The sequence below is a fragment of the Grammomys surdaster genome, unplaced genomic scaffold, assembly GCF_004785775.1.
Source record: "Grammomys surdaster isolate TR1022 unplaced genomic scaffold, NIH_TR_1.0 367, whole genome shotgun sequence".
NCBI lineage: Eukaryota > Metazoa > Chordata > Mammalia > Rodentia > Muridae > Grammomys > Grammomys surdaster.
Window position 1 is genome coordinate 5,369,227 of NW_021604786.1, and position 21,536 is coordinate 5,390,762.

The 21,536-nt window shown below is 43.9% G+C and overlaps 1 protein-coding gene across 3 annotated transcripts in view; it reads left to right on the forward strand.

Annotated features, from left to right (window-relative positions):
• The window catches only part of Arid5b (AT-rich interaction domain 5B), a 180,119-nt gene extending 158,985 nt beyond the window's left edge, over positions 1-21,134 (forward strand). For all 3 annotated transcript variants that reach the window (XM_028780245.1, XM_028780246.1, XM_028780247.1), the window contains 2 exons: positions 11,554-11,752; positions 14,951-21,134. In XM_028780245.1, the coding sequence (XP_028636078.1) occupies positions 11,554-11,752; positions 14,951-17,116 (2,365 nt within the window). In that variant the 3' untranslated portion in view covers positions 17,117-21,134. The remainder of the gene's footprint in view (positions 1-11,553; positions 11,753-14,950) is intronic.
• Positions 21,135-21,536: the final 402 nt, after the last annotated feature.

Below are 21,536 nucleotides of genomic sequence, written 5' to 3' on the forward strand. Positions count from 1 at the left end.
CCCGTAGAAAGAATAGTCTTTCCGTAGTCATATAGGGAGTACTGTTTTTCCACTTCCCTCCCTCCCGCTTTTGTTAGGGATCTACATCCCATTATCAACTGCTGATGTATTTTTTATGCAGTGCGGTTCATGGTTCCAGTAAATGTTTTTGTTTTTACTACAAGAAAGGGGGGAAAAAAACCATCGCCAGTTCCTCATTAAATGTTACTTGTATATTATTAGTCGGGCACTTTGGGTTTATTAATGACTGCAATAATAAAAGTCGGAGCCGTGGAAATGAATCAATGGGTGTTTTTATTTAAGGCAGAGCAGAGGCCGTACAGTGGTTGTGAATGCCTCGCTGTCACTGAGGGCCCTACTCGAGTCCAAACCTGTCTCTGATTGGTTTAAATAAAATAGGTCCAAGCACTTCATAAAAATGTCTTTGTCAGCCTGGTTTTGCTTCTAAACCGATTCATCTCTGTCAGTGTTTAATATTAGTGCCAGGCTCTTGGCCATAGGCCATTAGTACTGTATTTAATTGTTCATGTTACAGATGATTACCAATATAAAAAGGCTTCGTGTTTTCCCAGTGCGAGGCTGTTGCTATGTAGATGTCTCAAATTCAGCAAAGCTTATGAAATAGGGCTGCTTTCAACATTTCTTGCTGAGATTTATAGATTAAGTTACTGTTGATGAGGACGCCAGGAAATGTCTGTGTTCTCCCGGGCAAAGGGCTCTTCTGAGGACCACATTTTCTTTCTTGTCCAACCCTGAAGAAGATGCCTTAAATTGCTTTTTTTTTTTTTTTTAATCGGGTAAGGAACAAAAACAAAATGGCTACTTCTGTGGACTTTTTTTTTTTATAGCTTGATTTTTATTTTATTTTTATTTTTTTTTTTTTGCTGGACTAGTAATTCATTTTAAAGGCTTTGTTTTCATATGCAAATTTTGGGTTTTTTTTTTAAATGTTTTTGAAGCACAAGAAGGGGGATCTTTACACAAAATACTAGATTACTGGTTTTAATTTTCTTGAATAAATTACATGCTCTGTTTGTGTGGAACACATGAAGTTGTTATTAGGGATTTTCAAGAGGAGCGTCGAGGCTAAGGCACTTTGTGGTGTGCTTTTCTGAGTATTTAGGAAATCAAAATCCGAAGCAAATGTATTTGTTTGTGAGGGAAATGAGCATTTACACTTAATCTTCTTGCATGCATAATGTCCCATTGCAAATTCTAACCTTCTGCTTTTTCCGGAAGAGTTCCTTGGTCAAGGAAAGTTACTCCAAGTGGCTCAAACTGCTTACTGCAGAGTGGCTTAGGGTGAGCCACACCCAACCCAGAGGCAGGGGCCAGAAACTGAAAGACAGCCCACTGGACCTGCAGTGCTCTGCAGAAGGTGGTGGGCAAGAAGGGGAAGGCTTTGTGCTCTGAGTAAGAAAAGTACTGTGCTCAAAATCGGACCCCCAAATCTTTCAGGTTCTAAAATACCTCAGCTACTCATAACTGGGCAAAAAGCCAAGGGAAAGGAAGTCAAGGTGAGTTCCCATTCCATTCATGTCTAGGATACGAGTCTAGGAATCCTTGACATCCTTCAAGCTAATAAACACACAGTTGAGAAAGTCACAGACAGGACCCCAGGCGGGGGAAAAATATATGTATATATATTCCATAAGTCCCTCCTAAGCTGCCCTAGTGTGTGACCCCACCCCCCACCCCCGTGAACTATTTGTTATCACCCCATAAAAAAAAGCTTGGTGAACCAGGACAGCTAGCTACAGGCAAGCTTTGTGAACTCACTTTGGATCGGAGCAGAGTAATTTTATTTTCACTGAGCGTAATAAAAAAAAAAGAAAGAAAAAGAAAAAAAATCAGGGCTTGCATTGCGCACGTCTTTGGAACTTCTCTTTTCCTTAATAACTCATTTTTAGTATATTTTACCAAAGTGGCAGAAGGGAACACATTGGGTGATTAGAGGAGTGGCCCTTTCCTCTGGTCGTTTGGGTATGTGTTGTTTCTCACTGTGGTCACAGACTCCGGTGGCTTTGACAGATTCGTGCATCAGGAGCAGAGATTGCTGAGGAAGGAAGCACGGGTTTCCTGAAACCCAGGCCCAGCTTCTGATCCCTCACTGGATAGCAGCCTCTGATGGTTCATTAAAGTTGCAGAAACTCCAGGTTTATCTAACGCAGCAAGAGGTCTGACTCACAGGCCAGGGAAGACACTTAGTTAAGGCTTTAGAAATCAGATGTGTAACAGATAGAAAGACAAAGATGCAGCAGAGACTCAGAGGTTTCCACCCACGGTGAAGCATCTTCCTGAGGGAATCTAGAACTTGAACTTGATCTTTAAGAGGTAGGGTTAGGACTTGAGTCTATCTTCAAACGGAGAACTAAACTGTTTTTAGGAGAAGGACCGTGTGACATCACCTCCCTCGAAATGTCCCATCACTCCCAACTCTGCACAGTGGCCATGATGATAAAATGAATTTAAATATTATAGAAAAGGCAGTCCCTTTTAGAACATGCCTGTGAAGGAGTGGAGAGTGAGATTATGATTTTCAAGACCTGGTTTCCTAAGCCTGTGACTCAGAGGCAGGTAATGATGCTTTGTCCTTGCACTGACCAGAGATTTGATCCAACAGGTAGATTATTCCGTTCCTCACCCAGAGTGGAGTTGCCAGTCAGAGGACTTGTATCTGCCTCCTGGCCACCATCTTGCCACATGGGAATCCATGTGGGCAGACTCCTTCTTTTCCTCCTTTTACAACACTGCCACCAAGCAAGCTCTCCTTGTCTCTTCAATACTAGAGATCCAGCTGGCTCTTACTGACACACAGTAGCCGGAAGAGCCAAACTCAACTCGCTGCTGTGTTAGCAATAGCTGCTCTTGGCCTGCCTATATCCCCCCCCCCAACCCCCCAGGCTTGCTCCCTGGACAGACCAGAAACTGGTCAGTGTCCACCTCCCTTTCTGGAGTGACCTTTTATCATCCGTAAAGAATTTCTCCACACAGGCCAGTCAGGTAATTTCATCCCAAGAGCATCTTTAGATTCCTAAGAAGGCCTAAAATGTTCTGGGAACTTCCCAATGCCTGGATATTTCAAGAAACTCAAACAAGACTCTAGCCAGATCTCATAGTTAAAAAAAAAGTTATTATTAATATCATTATTATTGGTAAGCATAAGCAACAGTATCTGAAAAATCTCTATTTAAAAATTCTTAAATTTGCCTCTGGGTTTGAGCTGTAATGAATAGGCGTTGGAAGTTTACACTGTTGCGTGTAGAAACAGCCTGAGGCACACACTCTTCAAGCTCGTCTGTCTGCTGTGCAGGAAGCCATGGCGAGTTCTTTCTCTGCCCTCCTCCTCTAGGAAAAGCTCGCCAAACAGCACTTTCTCTATACCCAAGTCTTTTGTCTCCTTCTGTCCATTTGTTGTCTCTTTTACGCCTCTAGCTCCCGGCCGTCTGGACTTAAAATAGTAAAGCTTGAGATACTCTATGGCTCCACCCAAACTTTCCTGAGAGCTCTCTTCAAGCATGAATTTAAATCTGAGAGTAGATTATGTGCCTTAGTCCCTTTCCTCTTTTTTTTTTCTTTTTAATAAACAAGAGGCTTATGATTTCTCTCTCCTCCGGGTTTTATCATTAAGATTAAGGATCTGTATTCTCAAGCTCGCCACTGTACAAACATCTTTTCAATTTTGAGAGGAACAAACACATGCCTTCACAAAGGATCTATTGAAAATTCAGAAAGCATGTTTCCAAGAGAGAAAGCTGGGGAGTGTTGGGATGGGGGAGAAGGTTGGGGCTGAGGGAAAAGGCTCAGATGACAAAAAGAATGGAATTGTTTACTGTTAAAATATATCTTTAGCTTGGCCACTGAAAAAATCTCTTGGAACGTTGTGTTTTGGTACACGTTGTTACTAAGTTTGTCCAAAGTCACGAGTGCTGGAGAAACGGATGAAGGTTTCAGAAGCCCTGGCGCAGGTGGTGGCTTCTAGTGTGACTGAGACTTAGTGTGATAGCTCTCATTGAGAGTTAGTGTGATAGCCAAATGGACTCTGCCTCCCATCACTTGTGAGGTACATATGACGTTAAGAATCCAGTGATGCTTATAGTCTCATGAAATGGTGTCCACTGCCCTTGAAATGGATCCATGCCACTCCAGTCAGAGCTAGTCATCAAGAAGAACCATTACTGCCATCTTTTCTGTTTTCTGGCACTGTGGAGGGTTGGGAGCTCTTCATAGTTGGTTCATCTTCTGTCACGAGCTTGTATTATAATCTTTAGGGCATCGAGTCAACCACTTGAAGCCCGTTCTAGGTTTCTTCAGCGTGGTCTTCATTTGACAGGCATGGACATGACATCAGTCTAGACAGAGAGATCCTCAGAAGTAGCAAAGAAACATTGCAAAGCTGAGCTGAGAAGAGCTCCATTAGAGAGACGACCACAGGAATGAACCTATGCCTCCCTCCACACACACCCCCCCCCCAACTAATGTTAAGTCATGGAGGGAAAATTTTCATGGAGAAGCCATTCTTCAGTCTCTCTTACTGTTTATAGCAGACTGGGCCTCATAAACAAGATCAACCCATAATGGAGCATCCTGGCATGCCTGTTATGGCCATATGTCAGAGAAGGAAGGTATCTTACCCTCAGGCTGTGAGGTTGCCTCTGATGTGAGCCGTTGACCCTTTGTTGGATGGCCCTGTGGATTCCCTGTTGCCCCTGAGGAGAGAAGGCTCGCCCTGATCTCTCAGACAATCTCATAGAAGCCTAGAACTTTCTTTACTTGGGCAGGTGCAATCAATTAGGATATCTCCTCAGGAGATTATGTCTCAGTCTTTGAAGATGGCCACCTAGACGCTGAGGCAGGAAGTTCTGCCTAGCCGACCTGTGTTGAATTCAAAATCTGGGACTCAATAGGAACTTAATATGATGGCTATTGTTGCTATTATAATGCCTAAGCAATATATAATGATAACCTGTGCCTGGGCATAACTTGGTGGTACAGCACTTACTGGTACGGACTAGGTCCTGGGTTCCACAGATACATAGGATAACTAATCTCTCTGTCTTTCCAACCTGCCTCTGCCTGTCCCAAGTCCTTATAACCCCACTTCAGAGGACCCGCCATCTTTACCTACTTCTTTCACACTGGCTCACCTTGATAGGCGCCAAGCCATCCTCTTGCTGGGTCTCTGAATGACACAACCTTTTACCTTCTGTTCACTCTGGCTCACAGGCACTCTAAGACGGTGCCGGGGATGGGGGATGGAGGTGGGGTATCATAAATAACATGCCCAACAAGACAAAGTTCTCTCACTGTTCCAGGAGAGACTAGAGGGTCCCAACAGGTTCCAGCAAGCCCTCTCATTCTGGTCTTTCTCAGGAAAAAGACCCTTTCTGACAAATGCTAATGTTTTGTTCGAGAAGATAATAGACTGTATATCATTGACGGTGTCTTAGCAGTCTCCCTCAGGTACTCTCACAGAGTACCTGAGATTCCCAACCTTCATGTCCCCACTCAGTTAAGTTCTACCAGGGACTAAATCAGCCACAACATGGTACCTCAGTCCACTCTTTTGATCCTCAGTTTGTGCCTTTTCTGATGCTTGCTGGTCTCCCCTAGGTCAAAGGTTTCTGCTGTTTCACTCCTAGCCCCCCCCCACACACACACACATACATGAAGTTTTTTTTCTTTCTTACCAAAATTAACACCATAATATGAAAATCTTGGTCAGGACTCGATCATTCTTCAAGCTTGTTGTCCCGTTGAAGGGACAGTCTCTGTTCTCCACAAGGTCATACAGCGAATGTGTATACATCTAGCTTCTAGTTTGTTTCTCTGGTGCCTAAATTGCTGTTTTGGCCTTTTCAAAGGTGCGGTCTCATACCTGAGAAGGTGGGTAGCCTGTGTGGTCAGGTCTTCTGTGTTCATTTGTGCCTTAGGGAGTGTGTACCCTCTCTCTCTCTTCCCAAATCAAAAAAGGCAATTCTCCCGGTCCATATTTGATGAAAGATTACTTCCCATACTTCACAGTGAAGTTATATTTCCAATTTCTGCCACAGAAGGGAAATGTCTGGCCAAGGCTTAGAATTTATCAAGTCTGGAATCAACTCAGAGATGTAATGAGGCCATTTGGGGTCAGAATGGGTCCAAAGCCCCAGTGGAACAAACATGTCGTTTCTTTGCTCCTGCCTCAAAGAAACCCTGCTAACGCAAGAGTGGCGGTAATGTCTTTAACGTACCATACACACCAGTTTTATTATCTCTGCCCCTTACCTGTTCTGTTCCAACATTTATAGCAAATCATTTACTCTTGAATTTAAAAAAAAAAATGGTTTAATACTGTGAGCATGCCTCTGAGCCAACTGGGGTAGGTTTGAGATCCAGACACACCCTAAAGACTCCCTCCTCCCTTCCTTAATTCTCAAAATTGAATCAGTTCCGGACATTATTATAATATCCTTCTTAGAGCGCTCTATAAATAGGTGGACCATCATTTATTTCTCCTCTTAAGAACCATTTGCTAAATGTTTTGGCCCAAAAGTTCAGTCCTTCTGTACAAATATGCGCCAATTCAGGAGACACCAGGCTACTCATTAGGATGAGACAGAGCAGGCATTGGGTTTTTGTTGTTGTTTGTTTTTGGTTTTTTTTCCCCTCTGCTGACAGGGGAGGGCGTGTCACTTAATAAATATGAGGACCTTTTCTTCTTTTGTGTAAAGTGTAAATGACAAGGCCTTGGAGATCTACTTCCCTGACGCCAGCCTACTGCTCTCTGTCTTGAGAAAGAGAGGCAAGGCCCCAGAGGATTGCAAACTTGGTAAATATAAAATTATCTGCCTCAGTGCTTAAAAAAAAATAATAATAACAATAATAAAAGGGAGAGATAGTTGGCGAGTGGCCAGATTCCTTACATTACAGTAATAGATTTGCTGACCCCTGACTTCTGCTGTAGAGAAATATATTGAATATTTTATAATATCAGACAAGGCACATCTAAAAACCTAGTGTGCTGGGCACCGTTATTCAACTTGATTTAGCGAAGCCACAGTATTTTCCAGCCGGCAATTTCTTGTATAATGATAATTTACCGGCTCAGACATTAATAAATCAAGGTTATAATGCCATTGATTTGTTCATTTTAACTTGGGTTGATTTTTAAGTCTCCCTTATTTTTTTTTTTCCTTTTAAACGAAGAAGAACAAGGAAGGGGGTGGGACTCTGTCTTTTCACAGTGACTGAATTTAATAAGGATCTCTGTGATAGCAAAAGGCTCCCCTACTGTTTCTGCTTTGAGGTGGAAAATGTTATTCTTGTATTATTCCCGGGGAAAAATAAAATCTCATGCTGCTGCTCCAAATCTTAGGCCTAGGAAAAGCTGTTATTCCCCCCCCCCCCCCGCCTTAATACGTGATGGCTTACCTGGTTCACATCTATTAAGGGCATCATAAATAAGCAGTTTGCTAATCTGAAATAGGAAATCTGGACAAGAAGAAAGACTCATTTATCTCCCCAGCTTTCAATCCCTAACCTCAATGCAGATGGAAGGAGGGGGTCTGTGCAGATTTACTAATGAGTGTATTCTTCTCTTTCTCCCTGCTTCTCCCCACCCAAGACTCAGCGTCTATCCTTTGAGTTGCAGCACAATGAAAATATTTCTTCTGTGTAATAGATATTTTTCACCGGGGGGGGGGGGGGGTAGGGCAGGGGAGGGGGCGAGTACATGTTTGCTTTTTCTCTGTACCGTTTCGAAGCTGATTAAATCTCTGCTGTCCTACAAATATTTGAGAAACAGTCCTCTGAGAGGCACAGGCATGTTGCATTACACTACATCCTTTTATAGGATACAGGCCTACACGGCTTCCTGTATTGGGCAATGCTGATCTCAAGAGAAACTAATCTGTTTTTAATGATTACATGTGTGCGTGGAACATTAAAAAAAAAAAAATGCGTTCAGAAACCTATCGTGGCTTTTGTCCTCTGGTGCTGTAGAGAAAACTTCTAATAATCAGATGATAAAGATCACATCCTGTGGGGGAATTGTGCTGCACCATGACAGAAGAACTTACCAAAAAAAAAAAAAAAACCACTCAGTCACAACAAGCGGAAGTCACTGTACGAAGCAGGGTTTGTTTCTGTACTGTGTGGGAATGGACCCTGTTCCTCAGAGCTCCTATTTCCTGTTCCTATTTCAATTATTTTTCTGTTTGACTGCTGCCTTTCTTGTTTTATTTTGGGGACCTTTTTCTGTCTCCTTTTGAGCAACTCTAATTATATTTCAATGATTTAGAAGTAGGGGAAAAAAACCACGCATTCAGTACACACACACACACACACACACACACACACACACGCACCCCTCTGGAAGCCTTGAACGGAGCCTGTGTTTGGACTGAGTTTTACCCTTAGTCATGCTTCTTCCCAGATATAAGAAACATTTAATTCCTGATTTCCTGCCTTCTGGCTTCAGGCTCTGACCAGCAAAGTGAAGATATATTTTGTACTGCTGGAAGCTTGCAGACTGCTAAGTTGAGTCAAAATGAGAAAGGATGATGGGGTGGGGGTGGAGAGGGGAGGAAGAGGAGGAAAATACTGCCCAGCCTCATGAACTTACAAAATTCTAAGATAAAATCAAATTCTCCTTTGGTGTACACTAGAGAGCTGAGTTAGCACAAGACTGTCAGAGCCCAGAGTGAGGGTCTTCCTGGGCTCCCTGGGTGACTCCCCAACCTGTTCTCTGCCTCCCTTCCTTCCTTCCTTCCTTCCTTCCTTCCTTCCTTCCTTCCTTCCTTCCTTCCTTCTTTCCTTCTTCCCTCCCTCCCTCCCTTCCTTCCTTCCTCCTCTTCCTCCTCCTTCTCCTCCTCACACTCTGTACCGCCATTCTCAAGAAAGAGAGTCTTTCGTGATGTCACCATCTCCATTAGACAAGAGGGGGGTGGGGGGAGAGGGAGGTACCACAAATGGCAAACGTTGGAATACCAGGGCTTCTGAGCTCCTTGGTTCCCATGGCAACAAAACAAAAGCACAACAAACCTATCTGTCCCAACAATAAAATGTGTTTTCATTAAAATCAATTTAAAATATTTTTTCCAGATCAAAATATTCAATGCATTTTGCTCCTGGTTGGGGGAGGAAAAAAAAAATCCCTTCCTTTCTAATATTGAAAAGGGGATCAAATCCCATGCTGAACAATGCAGGAGAGAGGGGAATTGCTGTGTGTTGGGGGTAGGGGGGAGGCAGTCAGAGACTTTAGAGATGAGGCAGAATAGATTCAAGTATGAACACGACTGCTTTTTTTTCTCTCTTCTGCACAGTTATGCTTTTCATTATATAAACACGCACTGTAATATTATGGTGGGAAGCAGGTATTTGGCAACCGTATATTATTTTAGTAAGTCTACATGAAGAGAGCCGTTTCCAGTTTTAGCAGCTGTAACATGTTTAAACTTGGGCTGTAATGGGATCTGAAGATAACTATCCCCCATGGGTTGTGTTGATCTTCGTGGCTGGCCCCCTGCCAGACAGAGGTCTCCAAAGTATTACCCATGCCTCTTTGCACATACCTTGTCTGTGCATGCTCGGTAAACAGATCTGGGTCCTAAAATACCATAAATCCACATTTGACTTTTTTCCTACAACGTGCTTGCTTTCATTGTCGGTGTCTCAGATGTCCCCAAGTCTTTACTGAGAAACCCAGAAGGGTGGTGTATATTTAAGTAGCTAATAGACAAATTGCATAATCAGAAACCAATTTTAAGATACTCAACAAATCTTCCAAATCAGGATTCTTGGGGGGGGGGTTGGAGTTGTGGGGGGAGGTTCGGGTGACTTAGTTTCAAAATAAAGGATTCTCGATATTTGAACAGATTGCTGTTGCTTCTAAGCCAAGTACATTCTCTTCGTTGAGTCAACTTGTCGTATTTAAAACAAATTATGTTTGCTGTATTAAGGTTCATATTTTGAAGGCCGAGCCTTGTATTAATCCCACAGTGAGTCATTAATCATACCGAATGCATTAGAAAAACTTTAATCACTGGATTGTAATGTAACCCGTGCCTTTTAATTACATCAGCTCTTTCCCGGGCTCGGATCAAGAGCTGCGCTGCAAAGGGAACAGATTAAAACCAGAACTGTTTGATGTCTCTCTTTTTAGAGCAATTTTATGCACTTTGTTTTTTAAAAAGTTATGTAATTAAAATGTTCGGAATTTTTCAGCCCTCTGATTTCCCTTGCTTTGGCGGTTAGCTGGCTTCCTTCTGGCTAATGCCCTTTCTAACTCAACACCCACCTCCCCAAAAAACAGACCTTCTCCTGGATGGGATTACCTGCCCCTCCAGGGGCCAGAGAATACATCTGTCTTGGCCAAACTGAGCATTCCTCCTCCTGACCTTTGACCTCAAGTGTTGGTCTTCCAGGTGTAGTAGTAGAAAGGTGTCAAAGTCAGTATTATATATTATATTTTCCCCCCCCAGTGGTATATATTTATTGAACCTGGGGTTGGGTTTCATGAAAGCAATTCCTTTCTACTGAGTAGTGGCAAGTCTCCATGTTGAGGTAAATAAAAATGAAAACTCTGACCGGAGATGCAAGCACATTCAAGCTCCAGGTCTAACAGATGCCGTGATCCTCAGGCCCATTGGTTAATCTTAGGAAAGTGGTGGTGAGGATGGTGATGATGATGATGGTGATGAGGGTGATGATGACAATAATCCACAGAGGTGTGGTGTAAATATTAGGGAATTGATTTTTACCGTCTACCTAGCCCGTCTTAGAATAGAAGCTGGGTGAGGTCAGAGGCTCAGAATATTTGGTTCCTGGCTGTATTTCAGGATCTGGAGCAGTGCCTGGCACAGGGTGGATACCTGATAAGCATTTGACTTAACTGTAAATGAAAAGCAGCTGTCACTGTTTTCCTGATGTCGTCGTCGGCCATCAGCCAAGTGCTAGGGGGCCATCGCGACAATGTCAACCTTGGCTTCCTCCATTGGTGTTCTTGGTGTGTCAGCTCGCAGAACCAAAAGGATAGAACTCTCTTAGAGAAGTATTTAGGAGACGGGATAACCAAGCTTCACTAATAGAATAGATCGCATCTGTAGTGAGTCTCGAGGGTGCATTCAAGGCACAGAGATGTGGTCACTCAACAAGTGACTTATGCATTGACTTTGCTTTACCTGGTTTCAGCTACCCATGGTCAGCCATCATTGAGAAACAATATTCATCTTGACTTGTTGGAAAGAGTTACGTGTATATAACTTTTACTACTTGCAGTAGGTTGTTCTAGTTGTTCTACTTTATTAATTATAGCTACCAATCTCTTCCTCTACTTCATTTATAAATTAGGCTTCATCAGGTATTTAAGCATAGGGAAAGTATAGGATACAGAGAGAGCCTGGTACTAATGACAGCCAACATCCATGAGGAGTCATGCATCCTTATAGATCAAGGGCGGGGCTACTACGTAGGAGGAAACAAGCTCCACAGAGATGACGTCACTAAGCACCATACCGATGATGTCACTAAAATTGGCCAACCGATGACGCATCCCTTCTGCCTTCCGTTTAGGTTAATCCTGCCATACGAAAGATTTATTAAGGGGGAAGAAGATAAACCTCTGCCGCCAATCAAACCTCGGAAACAGGAAAACAATACGCAGGAAAATGAAAATAAAACAAAAGTCTCGGGGAACAAACGCATCAAACAGGAAATGGCCAAAAACAAGAAAGAAAAAGAGAATACCCCAAAACCCCAAGATACATCTGAGGTGAGTCGTCATGCTCTTTGGTGATGCTAGCCCTGGGGAACACACTTCTTGGTGATTTCATAGCCAGACTATTTAAGGTGTGACTTGAGGGAACAGGGGAGGTGGGGGGAGCAGGTATCAGAGAACAAGGGTTAATAAAATCTCTCTGGGTGTCTCCTTGGGGTTTTTCTCCAAAATTTTAGGGACATTCACTTCTCATTCAACAGCCCTGGGTTGAGATCAATTTATCAACGTCTTTCATCTTTTCATCTATATTAGTTATGGGGAAATGACAAAGTGATTCCACAGAAACCGTTAATATCTCTCATATTAACAGATATGTTTCTGGACCTTCTAAACGAAGCCTCAACTCCTGTTTTTCAGTAGAAAGCATGCCTGGTAGCATCCAGCCAACCAAGGAGGCTGATCTGGGCTCTGTCTCAACATGAATAATCAAAAATCCAGCTGCCCATTTAAAAAAAAAAAAATAGCAGTTACATTCAGAGACAGCATGTTCTAGTATTCAACCCCTGAGGGAATTTGAGTACTGATCTTCAACAGTCTCTAAAAATCAGGCTTATAATGAACATGTAAGAGACGGCTTCAGTAAATACCAGTTTAAAACACAGTCATATACATACAGAGAGACCCACAAATTCCCAGATGATTCCTTCTTTAAAAGATGATATTAATACCTTGCTTTACTGGAGACTGTACCTTGAACCTTGGGTTTTTGCACATACTAGTGAAGTGTTCTACCGGTGAGCTACAATCCTGCAGAGTTGTTCACTTTTTGGTTAGAGACAGGTTTCTGACCCTGGTCTTAAACTTATTCTGTAGCACAGGCAGGACTTGAACTCACATCCTTCCGTCTCGGCCTGAGCCAGGCCAAACTTTCTTAAGTTTCATGATTTTCTTAATCTCTCGCAATTCTAAAAGGAATAAAATACAAGACATTGCAGACTTGCAAACATTTGCAAGTTTGCAACAAAAATGGCCCAAAGCAAGGAAATTCCAAGTTAAGACTTAACATTCCGTTCCTTCTAGATTCGGGTGATTTATCCCAGGGCTTTGGATTGGTTGGTTCTATTAGATACCAGATGCACAGCACAGCCAAAGCACCAGAGGATGCTTGGAGGATCATGAGGCTGGCTGACCTTTGCATGGCTCCAACTGGGTGGGCAAACTTTAAAACCGAGTTCGTGAACTGTGGCAGGGATCCTTAGTCCACCCATGGAGCCCCCTTAGCTCGGGAGGTGACAATTTCTTTTTCTTTTCTTTTCTTTTCTTTTTTTTTGGTTTTTCGAGACAGGGTTTCTCTGTGTAGCCCTGGCTGTCCTGGAACTCACTCTGTAGACCAGGCTGGCCTCAAACTCAGAAATCCGCCTGCCTCTGCCTCCCAAGTGCTGGGATTAAAGGTGTGCGCCACCACTGCCCGGCTAGGGAGGTGACAATTTCTGAGAGCAGAGTGAACAGCCTGGCTACAAAGAGTCCCTCAGACCTCTGAAAGCTGTGGCTTTTCCTGTTCTCCACAAGGAAATGATTCCAGTATCAGTGATCCCCTTTCCTGACTAGGGCTCTGGGCATCAGAAGCATCCAAGTCTGTCATGTGAAGTCTTGTCACCTCCACCTCTCTGAAAACATACATTCAATAAGAACCAGGCCCACCAACTCCACAGAACTATGTTACAAAGCCAGCATACCTGTGAGACAGGTTTGAGAGTTGCATTTAATACCGTATGGTAGACTTTGATGTTTTCTACCTGATCCACTGAAGACAGTAGAGAGGAGGGAAGGAGTATAGTCAAATCCACTATCCTTGGGGACTACAAGGCACAGAGTAAGACCCAGGTAGTTCAAAAAGCACAGTCTTTGGGGAAAAGAAGTGTATTTTGTTGTTGTTGTTGGCCTAACTTACAAATCCCTCCCTAACCGGGCTTATAGATAGACATGCAAGACTCCCAACACAACTGAATGCCAAGGTCACAGAAACTTTGAAGAACTGAGCACAGTTTCCCTTTTGCGGTCTCTCATTTTTATGTCTCTTAATGTATAAGCTTAAGAATGGAATCTCTACTTAAAAAGATAGTTAGTATGCAAGAAGAGGGTCTGACTGTTGGGTATCACATATGCCTGGTAAGCAGGGTTATCTTCATGTAAATTTGAGGAAAAAAAATCACAAAATGGGTGTGAATCCTTGAAAGTACTTTTCCTAACTATCCCCCAAACCAATACTTTTAAATCTACCCCAAAGGTATGATTTAGTTGGTGGTTTTGTCACAGCAGAAAAAGTTCTAGTGATGTGACTGAGCCAAAGGAGTGGGGTTTAACTCAATTCAGATGTTTCATGACCTTATTATTATGCAAAGGCTTGTCCATCAGCTGTATCACTACACTTAAAAAGTCATCACTTTTAGGATTCCATAGTAAATGGCTTAAATTGTGCCCATACCTACTACAAATAGGAAGCATCCATCCCATTGACGACAATTTATTTCAATAAATAGAAAAGCTGTATCGGAGGCAACACATCTACCTGAATTATGTTCATTTCATTTGTGGCTTTATTAGCAATGAGTTTGATGTGCCATAGAAGGACTTAGAATATTCCCTAGCCCTGGATGCACACATTTCCATCTGCATATTTAGTATTTTAACAAGACCAACACATTGTATTGTCCTAAGAAACAACGTGTAACTGTAGCTGGTTTCCAATGGATCCCACTGAACTCTTTAGGAAGGGATGGTTCTCAAGGAAAGGCCAGGAGTAAACCTGTTTGTTATTGATATGGGGTTGGTTCAATTTTTGAATGAGAAATGTTTAAAAAAAAAAAAAAACTTTCTAGGAAGCATCATAAAATGCAACCTGTAATTTAAAACCTATTTGGATAATTGACTGATTTGACAAGAAGACAACCTTAGAATTAAACTAAGTATCAGAACGGAGTGATCTGATGTGTCAGAACGTCACTCTGCTGTTTTGATAGGTGTCTCATAAGGGGCTGAAGCGAACATGCTTATTTCCCTGAATGTCTCTGTAATTTAGATTTCTTTGTTTAGATCCGTGATTGGGGAGTAATAAAACTCTTACAGAAACTTGGTGAATTGATTGACAAGCCTGGCTTCAAGGATTACTGCTGTGTATGATACTTTGTTTCCTAATGAGGTATGTAAGTGTGCATGGTCCTCTTCTAACTGTCTCCTACGGTGTTTTCCCAGGTTTCATCAGAGCAAAAGAAGGAAGAAGAGACGTTAAGCCAGAAAAGCATCCCAGAGCCTCTTCCTGCTCCGGAAGTAAAGAGAAAACCAGAAGGGCACAAGGATCTCGTAGTGAGGGCCCCAGTATCCAGAGCAGACCCAGAAAAGAACAATGAAACTGACCAAGGTTCCAACAGTGAGAAAGAGGCCGAGGAGGTGAGAGATAAGGGCCTTGCCCCTCTGCTCCCAAGCCCTCCCTTGCCTCCAGAAAAAGATTCAGCTCCTACTCCTGGGGCTGGCAAACAGCCCCTTGCCTCTCCCAGTACCCAGATGGACTCAAACCAAGAAGCCAAACCCTGCTGCTTTACAGACAGCCCTGAGAATGATCTCCAAGGAGCATCCTTCTCCGGCTTCCCCGCCACTAAGCCACCGCTGGCAAGCCAGAACGAGGCAGAGGAAGAGAAACTTCCTGCCATGGCCAATTACATTGCCAACTGCACTGTGAAGGTGGACCAGCTGGGCAGTGACGACATCCACACTGCCCTCAAGCAGACCCCAAAGGTCCTCGTGGTCCAATCATTTGACATGTTCAAAGACAAAGACTTGACCGGCCCCATGAATGAGAACCACGGACTTAATTACACACCCCTGCTTTACTCCCGGGGCAACCCCGGAATCATGTCCCCACTGGCCAAGAAAAAGCTTTTGTCTCAGGTGAGTGGGGCCAGCCTCTCCAGCAGCTATCCCTATGGCTCCCCACCCCCCTTGATCAGCAAAAAGAAACTTATTGCCAGGGACGACCTGTGCTCGGGTTTGTCCCAGGCCCACCACAACCAAAGCTCTGATCACACGGCCGTCAGCCGGCCTTCCGTAATCCAACATGTCCAGAGCTTCAAAAACAAGACCTCTGAAGACAGAAAGAGCATCAATGATATCTTCAAGCACGACAAACTGAGTCGGTCCGAGGCTCATCGCTGCGGCTTCCCCAAACACCAGCTCGGCTCCCTGGCCGACTCCTACATCCTGAAACAAGAGACACAGGAGGGCAAGGATAAGCTGTTAGAGAAGAGAGCCGTCTCCCACGCCCATGTGCCCAGTTTCCTGGCCGACTTCTACTCATCCCCGCATCTCCACAGCCTCTACCGGCACACAGAACATCATCTTCATAATGAACAGCCCTCCAAGTACGCTGCTAGGGACACATACCAGGAATCGGAAAACAGCGCCTTTCTTTCTCACAAGCACCCGGAGAAGATCCACGTCAATTATCTCACGTCTCTCCACCTGCAAGATAAGAAGCTGGCTGCGGCAGAAGCCTCTACAGATGATCAACCCACAGACCTGAGCCTTCCCAAGAACCCACATAAACTAACCAGCAAAGTCCTGGGCCTGGCCCACTCTGCTTCAGGGTCCCAGGAGATCAAAGGCAACTCCCAGTTCCAGGTCATCAGCAGCCAGAATCGAGACTGCCATCCCAAAGCCTGCCGGGTATCACCCATGACCATGTCGGCCCCTAAAAAATATCCGGAGTCGCTTGCAAGGTCAGGAAAGCCTCACCACGTGAGACTGGAGAACTTCCGGAAAATGGAAGGCATGGTCCATCCCATCCTGCACCGGAAGATGAGCCCGCAGAACATTGGCGCTGCTCGCCCCATAAAACGCAGCCTGGAGGATTTAGATCTTGTGATCGCCGGGAAAAAGGCCAGGGCTGTGTCTCCCTTGGACCCAGCCAAGGAGGCTTCTGGGAAAGAAAAGGCCTCCGAACAGGAGAGCGAGGGCAACAAAGGAGCCTACGGTGGGCATTCTGGGGCTGCATCGGAAGGTCACAAGCTCCCTCTCTCCTCCCCTATCTTCCCAGGTTTGTATTCTGGTAGCCTGTGTAATTCAGGCCTCAACTCCAGGCTCCCGGCCGGGTACTCCCATTCTCTGCAGTACTTGAAGAACCAGACGGTGCTTTCTCCTCTCATGCAGCCCCTGGCTTTCCACTCGCTCGTGATGCAAAGAGGAATTTTTACATCGCCGACAAATTCTCAGCAGCTGTACAGACACTTGGCCACAGCCACCCCAGTAGGAAGTTCCTACGGGGACCTGTTGCACAATAGCATCTACCCATTAGCTGCTATCAACCCTCAGGCTGCCTTCCCGTCTTCTCCGCTGTCCTCCGTACACCCCAGCACAAAACTGTAAACCTCGCTGTGCCCAGCATCCCCCAAACGGTGTGGTCCACGCACCAACCCTGGAGGGCTGGCTTGCAAAGACGGAAGACAGGATTCCTTCTAATCTGGTTTCGTCCCAGCCATAGAGGTGAACATACCTACCTTTTCGGGGACAACCCTAGCCTGATTGGCCAGTTGTGACCTCTCTTCCAACACAGATGGCCTAGGGCCTCTAGGGCATTGTCTTTTCACGTTGGTCTTGTGAAGGTATCTGTGGTCTATCCTAGAAGAACACAGAGGACCCCATCTGAGCTTGGATGGTAAGGAAGCAACTTGAACATAAAGTTGTGGGGGGGAGAGGCAGGCTTTTCAAAGGCAAGGGCAAGAAAGACTGGCCAGTAATAGCCAGGGAACGCCCTTCTGTTTTCATCAAACTCACAAAGTTCAATCAATGCAATGTATAGTAAAACTTAAAGAGACCTTTCATTCTGACACTATTAAACAATCCAGAGAAGGAAACACTGTTAAACTGTATATACTCGCTTCTTAAAGCTACCCGTATCACTGTTCGCTCACCTAATTTATATACAGGTAGTTGTGTTTTCTCCCGGTTCCTTCTTGTTCCTGCCCTGGGGTTGTTTTTTTTTTTTGGTTTGTGTATCTGTTTGTTTGTTTATCTGTTGTTGGTTTTTTTTTTTTATTAAACAGTATCCCTTCTGTTTGCAGGTCTTCTGTTTTGTTTTGATCTGTTCTGTTTGTAAGGCTGACTGACTCTTCTAGCTCTCAATGTGTATTTTTATCAATCCACCCCCACCCTCAACCCCCACCCCTGCCCACCACCACATCTTCTTTTGAGCAGCTTTGGGTGGTCAAGTTACTGTTTACAAATTGAAGCAACTGATTTTTAAGTGGAACAGGCTGTAAGGAAGCCCTGGAGAACACAAGCTAGCTTGAAGCGTGTGCCTTTGTGGGTCTGCGCCTTGAGGATTCCGTCCCTCACAAGTGGGATGGATAGTCGGCCAAATGCTTTGCTTTGAAGTATTGGATTATATGAAAATATTAAGCATTGCACTCACCTTATCTAGGCTGTGAACCTGTCCTACATACCAGAGAATTCATAAACAAAAACCTTGTTGGTGAAAAGCCACTGAGTGGACCCACTTAGGGGCTGAGGAGAGGTTTTAGGAATTTCAAAACTTATGACAAAAGCCAGGGTGTCTCATGCCGGTGCTGAAACCGCACCTTTGAAATGGTCTGCAGAAAGGGGACTTGGGAAAGGGTAGTGTGTGAGTCTCCAGCAGAGGGGGAGCTACCCAAGGTCTGACCACTGGGCATCCCAGCTGGGCCTTGGCCTGTCAAGGCACAGGGTGACTGTCATCCTCAGCTGGTTTCTTGGGTTTCCTAGCAAGATTCTCTCAAGTAACGTCTTTGGGAATAATTGGATGACCTGTTTCCAAAAGAAAGCCATCCTCCTTGGGTGTCTGGGCCCTGGGTTTGATGAGTATTTGTACCCATAAGGTGGTTTGTATCAAGTTTTTCACCACGTGGCTGTACCGCCTGCTTTGGAGGTCTTTTGACTGGCACTCTTTGACAGCTGATTCCATTTGCTCCCAGAGCACAAACTCTGCTATGTGTAGCAAATGGATCCTTAGAGTGGATTCTCGTTCCTATCTGCACCCGACCCTGCTGAAAGCTTCTTTGATGAAGTCCCCAGCGCTCTGCCCTCTTCACCCTCAACACCAGTAGACTATAGGACCATAGTTAACCAACTCTCTCACTCTCTCTCTCTCTCTTTGTTTTTACCTCTGACATATTTAAGTCTATGAAACTTGATGACGGTTTTCAACATCTCTGAATAAGTAACTGAACTACAAAAATAATCAAAACCAGTGACCGTGAATCTACGGCTCTTACACAAAGCCATGCATGCCGTTCGTCCATATTGAAATGTCCTCATGATATGAAGCCAAATAGTCCCTGTAGTAACATGCTATCCAAAGGTGGAAACAAAAGAATGTAGCGACCCAGTGTTAAGAGTTCCATTCGCTTCAATTAATTATTTACCTTCCTGTGGAATAATATATATAAATATATATTATATATTTAATAGGACCATAGATAGATTAGTATAACTTAGCTCATAAATGTGCACGTGCAGATTATTCTGCTGTTGCACAAGAAAGGGTGTGCGTGCGTGTGAGTGTGTGTGTGTGTGTGTGTGTATGTGTTGGGGGTGGGTCTCAATTCCAGCCAGTGTGATACTGGCCAGGACACAGTTTGAGAAAATTACACTAGATTGAATGAATAGCCACAGAATCAGAAAAGGAGAAAAGGGAACCAGGGGTTCTGTAGCAGACATGGGCTGGATCCATACATGGTCCCTGTGAGTTCATTTCTCAATGCAAAATGGTGGTGTCTGTCCCCACACAAAAATACCCCACCACCACAAGCTCACCCATTTGCAAGATGGGGCAATTGTTTTCCTCAGTGCGATGATTTGCAATGTGTTCATCGAGTAGGAATTCCATCGCCACATTTTCAAACAATGTCAATACCGTCTAGCTGTCGGTTTTTTCCTCATCTCTTCCTAGAGGAGACTCGCTTTTTCTGTTGAAGGGAGCTCGGACCCTCTGAGAAACATCAGGACAAATACAAAGACCTGGGGGTGGGGGTTACTTTCCCAGTAGAAGTGGTGTGTTATTTGTTTTAAAACTCCAAACGGAGATCTTGGAAATCTTTCAAAAAGACCATTGAATTTCTCATTGGCTGAGAAGGACATTTTTTTAAAAGTCTTAAATCTGGCTTTGTTTGCATTGTTTGAGTTCAAGGGGCCTTATTATTGAATGGCATTGCACAAGCCTTTCTTTTTTTGCAAGCAAACCATTGTTATTCATTCGTCATTCTGTAAAGGAAATTGTGGAATCCAATTGGCACCGGAGTCATAAATCTATTTACCAAGTGTGGCTTCCGAGAAATGTGGCAATTTAAAAATGCACCAAGCCCTTGAATTGTTGGCAATTTGGAGATTCTAAATAATATTTAAAAAGATGTTATGTCTAGGCAACTTTGGGGTCTCACTTTTGGAAATTCAACTTAAAAGTCAAATAGAAAGTAAAAGTAACAATACCACCACAGCCCAACCAAGTTTTAGGTTTAAAGTATTTTTTCTTAGTAACTGATTCAAACATGTAGTATTTGCCGCAGGACAGACTGGTTTATTTCCTAGCTAGAAGTTCCCAGTTTCCCCAGTTTTACTTACTCATCAGGGCATCTATAGAAGGGTTTGTCTCAGTGTTGAATTCACACAGCTTTGCAACCTGGTGCATGACTTCTTAGGTACTGTATTTCACTGTGTTGGTGTGTCTGATGGAAGTTTCAAGGTGGTCCCACAAAATATATTTTATGTAGTGTGCCTTCAAAGAGAACCATTTATCTCTCTTCTCGTGTTGTCCCACTAAGTCACATTTGGTGGTGGCCAGCCAAGTCCCGTGTGGTCTAGTCTGACTCGTTATCCCGAGCTGAGAAAGGAACGGGAATGGTTTTGCCCCCGGTGAGACCCACACCGCTGGAGTAGGGACTTTGAGCACCTCTGCTCTAGTGTTGACTGTTGATGTATTTGATATTCTGCTTGTCTCCCCATGGCGGAAAGAACTCTGAAAAGAAAAAAAAAATAGCAGCGTAATCTCTTGGCTGTTTATACTTTTTTAAACTTCCCTGTGTTGTAAATATTGTACACTTTGAGTAACCCCAGCTATGTAACCTTGATGCTCTGTAAGGTGATATTTGTATATAACAACCTGGCCCAGTGATGTTATATAATTTCCCAATGGAGAGGTTATTGAGTAGCCTTGGCTTTAGTTTTAAACACTACCGGAAGAATGCTGAGCCAACTATAAACACTCAATTTTGTATGTTTTCCAAATTGTACTTATTACTGCTTTTGATACTGTATTCTGTGCCAATAGTTTCCCAATCACATAGCAGGCAAGAGATATTTTGTACTTTTTGATCCACTGTAATATTTAATAAAAAATGTTACTATCTGTTTCCTTTGGGAGTGTCTGTCTCTTATTCCTGGGGAGTTTTGTGGACGCAGCAGAGGACTTCTAGTCTCTGGTCTCCAAATTGGAGATGATGATTGATGTATTTATAAAAAGATAAAGAGAAAAGGAATATGTTCTGGGGGGGGGGGTGAGGTATGGGGGAAGGGGATGTCTCAGTGGACCCAAGCTGGGGCATCCCGTTCCCCTGAGGGACCAGCCACAGGATGTTATAGTATAGAACAGAGTTTATCCAGGACATGGGGAGGGGAGTTAAGAGGGTAGTAGAGGCAGAAAAAAGCAGAGAGAGGGAGAGAGTAGAGAAGTAGAGGAATATAGGCTGGCCATGATCACGTGGAGAGAAAGGGGGGAAGGGAATGGGGAGAGAAGGGGAAGGGAAGAGCCCAAGAG